The 11770-nt window shown below is 46.6% G+C and overlaps 1 protein-coding gene and 1 pseudogene across 1 annotated transcript; both read right to left on the reverse strand.

Moving 5' to 3' along the window:
• The window catches only part of LOC119361218, a 10458-nt pseudogene extending 9975 nt beyond the window's left edge, over nt 1-483 (reverse strand).
• Nucleotides 484-4475: 3992 nt separating this feature from the next.
• On the reverse strand, nt 4476-10828 carry LOC119368424. Its single transcript, XM_037633689.1, has 10 exons — nt 10541-10828; nt 8542-8969; nt 6831-7575; nt 6587-6667; nt 6331-6426; nt 5787-5897; nt 5536-5634; nt 5248-5385; nt 5001-5164; nt 4476-4916 (listed from the first exon to the last, which is right to left on the reverse strand). The coding sequence occupies exons 2-10, from the start codon at nt 8932-8934 to the stop codon at nt 4614-4616; spliced, it is 2130 nt and encodes a 709-aa protein (XP_037489586.1). The 5' UTR covers nt 8935-8969; nt 10541-10828; the 3' UTR covers nt 4476-4613.
• Between the last annotated feature and the right edge of the window lie 942 nt (nt 10829-11770).

Here is an 11770-nt window from a genome sequence, read left to right on the forward strand (position 1 = left end):
GGGGCGTGCCAATGGAGAGCATGGCGGAGGTGGCCCGTCGACCACTGACACCAGAGCCTGGAGGGCACAGCCCCCGGCAAGGAGCGTTGTCGGGAGAGGGGGCGGTGCAGATGATGGTGCTGCCACTGATGGTCGTCCGGAGTTGGAGTCGTCGTCCTCCCATCCACTGTCGTCGTCGTCGCTGTCGCGGTCATCCTCATTGCTGTCGTTCGAAGAGGAGCTTTTGCCGTTTGTGGAACTCTCCAAGCAGCACCCTAAGCGGATTTCCGAGCTCCCGAAGACCTTGACGGAGAGCACGCCATTCTCCATTAATTTAAACTGGAGAACGTGCCCCTCCGACAAGCTATGGGCACATGCAAAGGTTTTCCACCCATGGCGAAGATACATGACGTGAGGGGCAGGGAAGTCGATGTCGACCCACATGCTGCCGTTCCCGTAGCCCCTCATGTGCAACCTCAAAGCCTGCGGCGGGTCCTGCTCCATCACCCGGGCAAACAAGGTAGGGAGGCAGAGATGACCGCACACGGGCTTGTAAAGCCTGATGAAGAACTCGCGGGGCAGGTCTCCGACATGTCCCTCCATTAAATGAGGGGCCGCCAGCGGAGGCACGACTGATGCGCCGCCCCGTCCTCCTCTTCCCCGAGCGCCGCGGTGACCTCGGCCTCGCCCCCTCCCTCTCCCTCTCACAGTGGGCTCCACCGCCGTGAACTCCAGAGGAGGGGGCCGTGCTGTCGAGCAGAAGCCCTCGTCGCCGCCATTAAAGCACCAGCACACCCTCTCACCATGGCGAGTGGAAGAAGGATACCAAGCAGAAAGGAGAGGAAGGAGGTGAATACGGGAAGGCACCATCCCTATCCCTTTTTATAGAAGGGCAGGGCCGGGGCCTGGCCTCCCAACCCAAGGGCGGTCGCCCCACTCGACCAATGCGGCCTCCTGAGGCGCGGGGAATCAAGCTCCAATCAGCGACGCCCCGTTTCCCGCCTCGGTGTTAATGCCCATGCCCTCCACATTCTCCGCCTGCCCTTCCTAAGACATGAATGAACGTGGCGAGCGAGCCAGAGGCATAAAGACAAGTGGGGCGACCGTTTTCCACCCCGTGATCGTGGGGTGCGGCACCATGCAGGCCACGACCCGAGCCCACTTTGTAAATGAGTAGCGCCCCTGTGAATTTATCTTTTTATGGGGAAGGCGCAGGTCGCCTCTTTACTATTCACTATGAGGTGACGCAGGTGTGCTGCGGCCGTTCCACACACGACCCCCACATCACGCACTCAATGCGGATCATGGGGAAGCGCAATTAACAAAGAGTTTACAGCGATTAAACTCTGCCACTCATGCCCGCGCTCTGTTCTAGGCCTGGCCCAACAACGCTTCATGCTTATGTGTGGCCCAGGCTTGGGGGCTCTTGTCGGTGTAGAAAAGTATGGGCTTTCCTGTACCCCTTACTTGTGCACGGGCAGTCGTAGTCACGCCTGGGCAAGGCTCGGAAGGGTAGTAGAAGGAAAGGTACAAGACTACAAAGACAACATTCAAGACAGTGAACTGAGTGCAGAAGGCAAGCTGCACCTCCCCCGGCAACACCCTTGCCGGGGCGGCTTGCGTAACCCCGGCAAGGCACTTGCCGGGGCAGCTTGTGAAATCACCAGCAAGGCCATCACCCTTGAGACTGAGGGCTTTGACACCATCAACAACGTCAAGACCAAGGCTCAGGGGAGCATGCATAGTAGCATGCAGATCTTTGTGAAGACTGGTGGCCTGCCAGCCTACATGGGGACCGAAGAGCGAAGACCCCCGGCAAGACCCTTGCCAGGGACAACTGCGAGGCCCCCGACAAGACCCTTGCCGGGGACAATTGTGGGGCCACCGCCAGGCCCACACCCGACAAGGCTTTTTCTCCACCTCACAGCCATTCCAGCACGACGACCAGCTTGCCAAATTGGCAGGCACCTGCGTGGCGGCATGTAGATCTTCGTGGAGGCTCGACCACCGCGCTAGCACAGCAACATCCAGCTAGCCTAGCATTGCATGCCTCGTCAGCTGGAGGCGTGCCAATGCAGGGAGAGGCGGCGACGGACGGGACGGCTTTTGTTACCACCCCCTTATAAAGTAAGAGGCATTAAATGCATTTGTCTTATGATGTCAGTGATAAGCTCGTACACTGTAGATACTTTCCACCTCCTGTGTGTCACTGTGGCGACCCCTTTGACATATAAAAGGAGGCCCGAGGCATAATGGGGGAGGATTCGGACTTTTTGGACTGGGCATGCACCGCAGCTAGTTCAAGAGCTCAAGAAGACAAGATATACACTCAAGCAGGACTAGGGTTTTACGCACCATTGCGGCACGAACCTGGGTAAAAATCCCTCGCACTGATCACTAGACCTGCTCTTTACACAACTCTCTCCCCGCCAACCATAGAAGGGATCCCTGTGATCCCATAGGTGTCGTTTCCCCGACAGTAATCTCTGCAATGTCCCAATTCTGGTGGGGATATGTTGACCAACAGAACCATATGCACTGGTTTGCATGGTGAAAAATGTGTATCCCGAAGAAACAAGGAGGTATGTGTTTCAAAGATTTGGAGAGTGTCAATATGGCAATCTTGTCAAAACAATGTTGGAGGTTGCTTTGTGCGCCAGATTCTTTATGCCCCCAATTCTTCGTGCTAAGTGTTTTCCCTTGGGTGTTCTATTAAATTGTGAACTGAAAAAGGGAAGCTCCTATACTTGGCAAAGCATTTGGGCAGGAATTCGAACTTTTAAAAGAGGACATATTTGGAGGGTGTGAGATGGTAATAAAACTGATATTTGGAATGATTGTTGGATCCCTAGCAGCCGAACTAGGAAGGTAATTAATGACAATGAGAGGAAATATAGTAATTACAAAGGTTGCTGACCTAATTGATCATGAAATCCGTGTATAGGATGAAGCACTGGGTAGAGAACTATTTTGGGCCCCTGACGCGGAAAGAATTCTGAAATCCCGCTGGCCATTGTGATGATGGAGGATTTTGTGTCATGGCACTATAATAAGAATCAAATTTTCACTGTCAAGTCTGCTTATTATATTGAATGGGATAATCGGCATGGTCGAAAACTACGGATGACAAGGCCTAATAATTCTTCGTCGACGAACCCTATCCGGAGAGCTTTGTGGGCCTTGAAAACACCTGTTAAGGTGAAGATGCATTGTTGGCATGCTTTATATGGGGTGATTCCTTCCTATGGCGGCCTTGCAAATCGGCATATGCAGAATTTTAGCGAATGCCCTATATGTTCAGTGAAAGTATGAATCATGTCATCTTCAAATGTTGTAGAATAAAGGAAATTTGGTCATGCCTTCCAATGACGCAAATTATTGAAGACACTTGCTTTGAAGTGGCTGATGGAATTGGGCCTCCCGAGCGACTGCTAATGGATGAGAATGCTGCACCGCATCTGGTAGGTGTTCGAAAGTGTGATCTTGTCATTGTTGTTGCCTAGTATGCTTGGTGGGAGCGAAGGAAATGTACTCATGGGACAGCTTGGAAGCGCCGGTTAGATCGGCCCGGTCTATCTCTGTGCTGGCATTAAATTCTGTAGGAGTTAACAAATTGAGTAGTGCTCAGAATGTCAGACAAGGATGGATTAAACCACCTGAAGATTTTGTAAATCTGAATGTTGACGCTGCCTTCGACGAGGACACTGACTCGGGATGGACATGCATTATCGTCCGGGATCATCATGTTGTTCCTGTCATACGAGGAAGCTGGAACCTCCCATTTGTTGATGATGCCTCCAGTGGCTGATCTAGTGGGGGTGCCATGCATCCCCTCCAAAATGCTAAACTTTGTTTACCTAGTAGTAGTTAGTCTAATTCTATGTGTATTATAGGGTTAAAAATGCTAAACTGATAATTTTTATGGTTATACGTGGTACTTTTATTTGTAAGTGATAAGGTTGGCACCCCCAGTAGTCAAACTCGAGGTCCGCCACTGGATGCCCCTACTGTTGAAGCTACCGCCCTTCAAGACGGTTTGGTTCTTGCTGGCAACGTTGCACAATGGCGGAAACTCTCTAGACGTGGCGGCTGCTATATATGAAGAGTGTACTTTTCTTTGTCACGATTTCTCTGGTGTAATTTTTTCTCATTCCCCTAGGGAGGCCAATAGGGCTACTCATAATCTGGCAAAGTTTACCGAGGGTAATCATCAATGGCTTGATGATCCTCCTGATTTTGTTTGAGCTGCCTAAGAAAATGATATATCTTTGAATCCTGCTCAATAAAATCGGCCATGACGGCTTTCCTCCAAAATTTTTTTAAAGATATGTGGCATCCCGAACTTAAGCGAGTGACGCAAGAAGAAATGTGCCTTAATTGGACCAAACTGCCGAACTTTCTTGTACCATTTCTGATCAACGATGCAGTAAAAAAGAGCTATCTAATGGCTTTCTCTCTAAAGAAATCACATATATATTGATATTTCCCACGTCAAGAAAAGCAATGAATGCCAATATTCAATAAAACAGCCATAAACATGATTCACCAAGTAATATGATCTGATAATAATTCAACAAAATAGTCACCAACACACACCTCCATCATCAACGTTATACTAGAACAAAAACAAAGGGCTATGCACAACCCTGTTGACGATATTTTGGGGCCAGGGCGAAGGGGCTGATATCCAGCACGGCCCTATAGACATGCAGCTTGATGTTGTAGTCATCGTCCAGGAGCTCGAACACACACAAGTCCCTCTCTTCCAGATAGTTCTCCATGGCGAGCGCGCCCCACCCGGCGCTGAACGCCGCACGAGGACACTCCCCGACAGTGTACTCGTACCACACCTTCCATGGCTTCGCCTGTGGGTCCCACAGCGTCATCTTCCTGCTTTCTTTCGGGAGGAATTTTTCAACGAACATGTCTGGAATGATCTGCAGTGTCCCAGGTCGATCAGTAAGTGAGCAATGCAGTTTTAGAATATGCGTATCCATCCAGAGAAGAATTTGATCAATTACCATGAAGTACGACACATAGACATCGGTGTGCTTCATTTCCTTGATCACGAAGGGCCTCTTGGATTGGAACCTCTGTGTCCTTTCCATAGCGTATTCCTCGTCCCTTTGGGTTATTGGACGTCTCTGCGACTTTAATTCCGGCCTTCTCTGAACCTTGACGATAACTAAGTATAAAAGAAGATGCAAATTACTAAGATAGTTCAGTTCAAATTTTGTTGTAATCAGCGTAGGAAGGAAGAAGATTTACCTCTACCAGGTTGGTTTTCACTATTGCTCTTATTGAACATCGGGAACTGAGCCTTCATACTATGTTTTTTACCAAAAGATTTGTGTAATTTGGTTAAGTCCTTGCATACGGATTCTGGCACGAATACACCTGTATGAACTATATGCGCGCAAGTTAGCTCAATGACATGACCATTGCTATCTTTTTTCGACAGAGAAGACCATTGCTATCTAAATAGCAGACTGAAAACTGACACAACATTTAAGTCATCTCAAACCAATTCTCGATCGGAGGCTTCAAGTTAATTACCTGCCAAACTGTGACTTGATGCCATTCCTTTAGAAGCAGATGAAGCAGCAGACCCTTTCCCCTCAGCCCTGGACTTCTTGGGTGGACGACGGACCAATTCTGCTTACATCAATATGCACACATGTACATTTTAGCACGATAATAGCACAGAAATCATTTTACAACACCAAGCCATCTCATAGCAATATATACGTAAAAATAGTACTAGTTATTTTGAAATCGATCATCGATCGGAGGGTTATTCTAGTTACCTGCCAAACTGTCACCTGATGCTGCTCCCTCAGACTCCGAATGGCTACATGGAGCTTGAGGCCTTTTCCCCTTCGCCTCCTTGGGCTTCTTGGGTGGACGACGCTTTGATTCTGCTTATAATTGGATTGATGTGCACAGAGACACAGGTTAGCTCGATAAAAAGAGCATAAGAATCATTTTACAACATTAAACCATTTCAAACCAATATATGTGTAAAAAGTAGTGGTAATAATAATTTTGAAATCAATCGATCAGTGTGGAAGGGTTCTTCTTAATTACTTGCTAAACTGTCACCTAATGCTTATATAGGAATCATTTTACGGTACAAGACCATTGCTATCTAGATAGCACAATCAAAACTGACACAACATTTAAGCCATCCCAAACTAATACATACATGTGTGTGTGTGTGTGTGTGTGTCTCTGTGTGTGTGTGTGTGTGTGTGTGTGTGTGTGTGTGTGAAACAAGTAATACTTTTTTACCCGCAAGAAAAAATCTACTTATTTTGAACGATTCTCGATCAGAGGCTTCCTCTTAATTACCTGCCAAACTGTCACGTGATGCTGCTCCTTTAGAAGCTAAAGCAGTAGACCTTTTCCCCTCAGCCTTGGACTTCTTGGGTGAATGACGGACCAATTCTGCTTACATTGATGTACACAGATGTACATGTTAGCTCGATAACAAGACCACAGAAAACATTTTACAACACCAAGCCATCTCACACCAATATATATGTAAAAAGTAGTACTATCAATTATTTTGAAATCGATCATCTATCGGAGGGTTATTCTTGGTTACCTGCCAAACTATCACCTGATGGAGCTTCAGGCCTTTTCTCCTCATTAGCCTTGGACTTCCTGGGTGGACGATGCCCCGATTCTGCTTATAATTGATGTGCACAGAGACACAGTTAGCGATAAAAAGAGCATAAGAATCATTTTACAATATTAAACCATTTCAAACCAATATATATGTAAAAGTAGAAGTGGTACTAATAATTTGGAAATCAATCGATCAGTGTGGGAGGGTTCTTCTTAATTACTTGCTAAACTGTCACCTAATGCTTCTCCTTCACACTCCGAATCGCCAGATAGAGCTTCATGCCTTTTCCCCTCCTTAGCCTTGGACTTCCTGGATCCGACCACTTCTATCATGATATCATCAACCTTCCTGAACCTAGTCCTCTTCCCGACCACAAAACCATTGTCGATCTTGTCTTGATCCTCCTTCTGTTGCTGCGATGGTGCGCTGCGCCATTCACTGTCTTCCTCATTCTCTGGATTCTCGGATAATGCGTCTTCTTCTTCCTCTTGTGGACCAGTGCGGTTAGCATCGACACTCATGTTGTCGAACCCTTCATATTCTTCTGAAGCATCTTCTTCTTCTCCTTCATTTTGTGGGGTACCATCTGCACCTGTGCCAATGTGAGAATCTTCTTCTTGCGGGGCAGTACCATCTGCATTGGTGCCTGTGTGCCCATTCTCATCCTCTGCTGCCACAGCGGTGGCGCCCATGTGCCGCGGTTCGGCGAGAAACGCGTACGGCGCCTCACACGATGTTGGCAAGAATACCGTGACTGAGAACTGTGACTTCCCGTCGTAACGGAAAACCAGCAGGTAGCCATACACGATGCGATGGTCGCAGAGGAACTCCTTCCATCCACGTGCAAAGCATAGCTCCCCGGAGATTTTAGCCAGCTCTACGGGCCATAAATTTCCGCTTGGACCTCTCAGTGAAACCACTCCTGTACAGTCTTCCAAGTATTTGTGGAAGTCTTCCGGAATTGTCTGCAACATATATATCATATTAATCAATGACTAAGTATGTCGAGCACAACCCAAAGCTAAAAAATAATATGAAAAGGTTGTGTGCTATGTCTTAGAAATGGCCGATGGATTTTACGTTCAGATGAATGTGTGGTGTTGCAGTTTTTCAGAATCTATGAAGCAAATGTTCTGAATCTATGAAATGTTTGTTATAGTTAAAAATGATATGTGCTGCATACTATGAATACATAGCATTTAACTTCACCACTTAAGGACGATCATACATCAGTGTTGACATGGTCAGTGACGAGCAACAACAAAGCGACTGTCGGTGTCGTAAGGCACTCCACTGATGGGTCCTATCCCACGAGTGATGGATGAGTCTCCACTGACAACAGATTAGTGATGAGCCTGACACCCATCAAAAGTGATCAATTCTGTCCCTTTAGTAGTGACGAGTTCGATAGTAGTGTTGGAGATTGATTTCAAGAGTTTGGTAATACTTAACGGAGTAAATAATCAATCTGAACTAATTCAAGGGTTGGGTCCAAAGCCCTATCCAAACAAGCATATATTGTCTCGGTCACTCTCACTTGGCATTATATTTTTGGGAAAATTTTACATGTGTCTCTTTCCTTTACAATCTACAAAACTTTAAATACGAATAATATCAACTTTCAAGAACTAGTTTATATATTGGATATAATACTCATATATGTTGCGGATATGTTACCTCCATTTTATTCCTTTCCAAAGTAAGACCACATAGTATAGTCCATGTTTGAAAAATATCAATGACCAATCGAACAAGAATTGTGATGAAATATGTACCATTTTAACTTTGTCAAATTAGTAAGCACCATTCCTAAAGTCAACCGCAAACGAAAAATGAACCTTCACAACAATCATGCAAATATGATAGATAAAAATGGAGGACCAAAAATGGGTTAGTCTCTTTAATTGCTGTTATGAATCAAGAAAACCTACCACTTGTTCCATATATGAACTGGTTATGAGCGACCAAAAGAATTGCGGGCAATTTTTTTTGTCATTCTGCTGCTTCGACTTCTCCTCCTCTTCATCATTCTCCTTATCCTTCTTTCTTTCCTTATGTGCCTTCATCTTCTTCTCATTTTCTTCCCTTTTGCTCCGATCATCCTTCTCCTTCTCCTTCTCATTATCCTTGTCATTACCCCTCGTTCTCTTTTTCTCCTCCTTATACTTAGCCATCTTCATCTCCTCCTTTTTCTTATCACCTTCTTCTTTGTTTCGTTTCTTTTTCTCTTTCACATTCACATTTTCACCTCCCCCTTTTACTTTCACATTCTGCTTATCATCTATCATGCCCATAGTGCTATATTGCTTTTGATGGTGTACCATGATTGGACCTTTACATATGTCACACACTTCTGTCTCTGCAATACAATAGGAGATATATATATGCATATATTAGTACAACACTTTTGGCAAAGGTAACAATGATATATATATTACTACTCAAGTTTTACTCGAGAGCTGAATATACATAAAACACAAGTTTGTTTGCAATGGATATTCCTAACTACATTAGTTATTTTCAAGACCACTCCTACAGACTTCTTTGTTACAAAACTAACAACCAACATAAATATAATTACCATATAAGCTCTTGAGGAAAGGAAAAAGAACAAAATGTGTCCCATATTTATATTTGAATGTTGGACACACAAGCAGTGGCACAGCTAAAAAGGAAATACAGGGTGGCCGACCTCACAGGAGAATAAAAAAAGCGCTCGCCGCCGCAGCAAGAGAGATGGGTCGCCCTTGGCACTACTTCACGCTGCTACCCGGGTTTTGGGTACCGGGCGGAAAATTCGGTTACCGCCCGGTCCCACGTTTCTCGCTACCCCGCAAGAAAGCTGCGTGCTGACCAAAAAAATTCGAATTTTTTGAAAATTTTGAATCTCAACGGCGACAGTCTGGTCAAGTAGGGACAGAAACTTTTTAAAGCATGTAAGCTACTGTGGTCTGGTTGTAAACATGGCCCTCCCATCCCCACGCAACCTGTCGGTCCCTAGGTCGAGTCCCGGTTCTCCCATCTTTGCAGTTTCTCAGCCCTAATATGTCCTAGCTCAGAAAATTTTGAATTCAAATTGCATTTAAAAAATTCGAGCGGTATTTCCTCGGAATTTCACGGTAACCGTGGTATCCACGTTTCTCGCCCACCCTCGGTATTTTCTTGGGATCCGGTAGCCAAAACGTTGGCTGCTACTAAGCTGATCTTTTCGGCTACACCTCCGCTCCACCTCTTGCTGAGCGGGCCAAGGTGAGGGCTGGGCTAGGTGTTCATAGAAAGGCTGAGGCGGGCCACGTCACACTTTTGCCCTAACGAAGCTCCGGCAGTGCACACAAGTACACAAGTACATGCACGCATAATTTTGTGTTGCGGCATACTTGCATATCTGTATATATCAATATCGCTGGGCAATGCGGTTTTGATACCCTTTCTGCCTATCCAGTAACAGATGCTCCCCTTTTTTCTTATCCTTTTAGAGCATTTGCCAAATTAACGTATTTATTTTTCTTGAAGAGATTTACAAATTCGATCATTCTGTTGTGCAAATTCGGTAAACCAAGAAGCATGCATATATGGATGATTCAAATTTGCACCATCCTTGTCTTGAGACAAGAAAAGTACGGCCTAACTAGCAACACAACGACTATCACTGGAGAAGAGGTAGCATAAAACCGAATACATCATTAGGAATGTACGCCCAGGGCGACAGAAGAAGGAATTCAATCTTGTCAACCGGCTAAAACCTGTAATTATATCCCACAAGTTGAATCTACGCTGAAAAAATACATTTAGGAACTACGAACGCCATTTCTTGCGGTGGGAAGAACAAAAGCACGATGCACACCATGGATTTGTAGAACGCCAAGGAGATTGAAAAGCTAAAGATTTCGTTGATCTAGCATAGATCAGATATACCGTAGTAGGGCTTACCAAGCGCGTAGCAGTGAACCAATCGCGATCTCGATGGATCAGAATACAGGCCTCTCCAAGGGGCGTTCGATCGATTCAAATTCGAAGGAGAGGACGGGAGAAGATCTCGATGTGGATTTAGATGGAGGTTCTTGGTTGTGAGGACGGGAGAAGATCTCGATGAGATTTAGATGGGTTTGGGCGGCGGCCCGGCGGCTGGATGGAACTTTCAAATATTTCGGGATTACACATACTATATATATAAAGGGAATTCGGGGCAAGGGAAAAACCCTAGGTCACGGCGAACAACGGAAGCACATAATTCCAAACGTTATGTTTTGACAACGACAATCTTAACACGTCTGCCACTTTCAGGCACACAATCACTCGTCTGTGGCTGGGTTTGAGGCGATGACGCAGTGGTGATCTCCAGCACACGGCCATGTAGACATGCAGCTTGATGTTATAGTCATGGTCCAGGAGCTCGAAGACGCAAACGTCCCACCTCTCCAGGTTGTTCTCCATGACGAGCGCGCCCCACCCGGTGCTGAACGCCGCACGGGGGCACTCGCCGCTGGTGTACTCATCCCACACCTTCCATGGCTTCGCCTGCAGGTCCCACAGCGTCATCTTCCTGCTGTCCTTCGGGGGGAATCTTTCGATGAACATGTTCGGGATGATCTAAAGTGTCCCAAGTCGATCAGTAAGCGAGCAATGGAGTCAAATAGTAGTACATATGAGTACTGTCAACAAGTAATACAGAGAGTAAAAAAAGGGGAAACTAAATGCTTGGCTTTGAAAATGTGCATAGTCCCCCGCAAAAAAAAAATGTGCATAGTGACTCAGGAGGAAGACATTAGTTACCATGAAGTATGAGGCATAGACATCGGTGTGCTTCAGTTCCTTGACGGCGGAGGGCCTCTCGGATTTGAACCTCCGCGTCTTCTCCATGGCGTCTTCCTTCTCCCTTTGAGTCACTAGACGCCTCTGGGACGTTTATCCCGGGATTGTAATAGTAATTCAGGGAAAAAGGAAAAACTCTCCCGCGTCTGGCGACACGGGGGGCGATCCCTGCGCACCGCTGACTCCCCTTCTCATTGTGCAGCCGCCGAAGGCGCCACCTGTAAACCCCGGGCGGCCTCCAAGGAAGGTGGCTGCGGGGCGGACCCCTGGGCAATCCCCGCACAGCTCTCCCAACCTCGTGGCTGGTGGCGGCAGCACAGCGGACCTCGCCCGATCTGCGTGCATCGG

Source organism: Triticum dicoccoides, chromosome 2B, assembly GCF_002162155.2.
Source record: "Triticum dicoccoides isolate Atlit2015 ecotype Zavitan chromosome 2B, WEW_v2.0, whole genome shotgun sequence".
Classification (NCBI taxonomy): Eukaryota; Viridiplantae; Streptophyta; class Magnoliopsida; order Poales; family Poaceae; genus Triticum; species Triticum dicoccoides.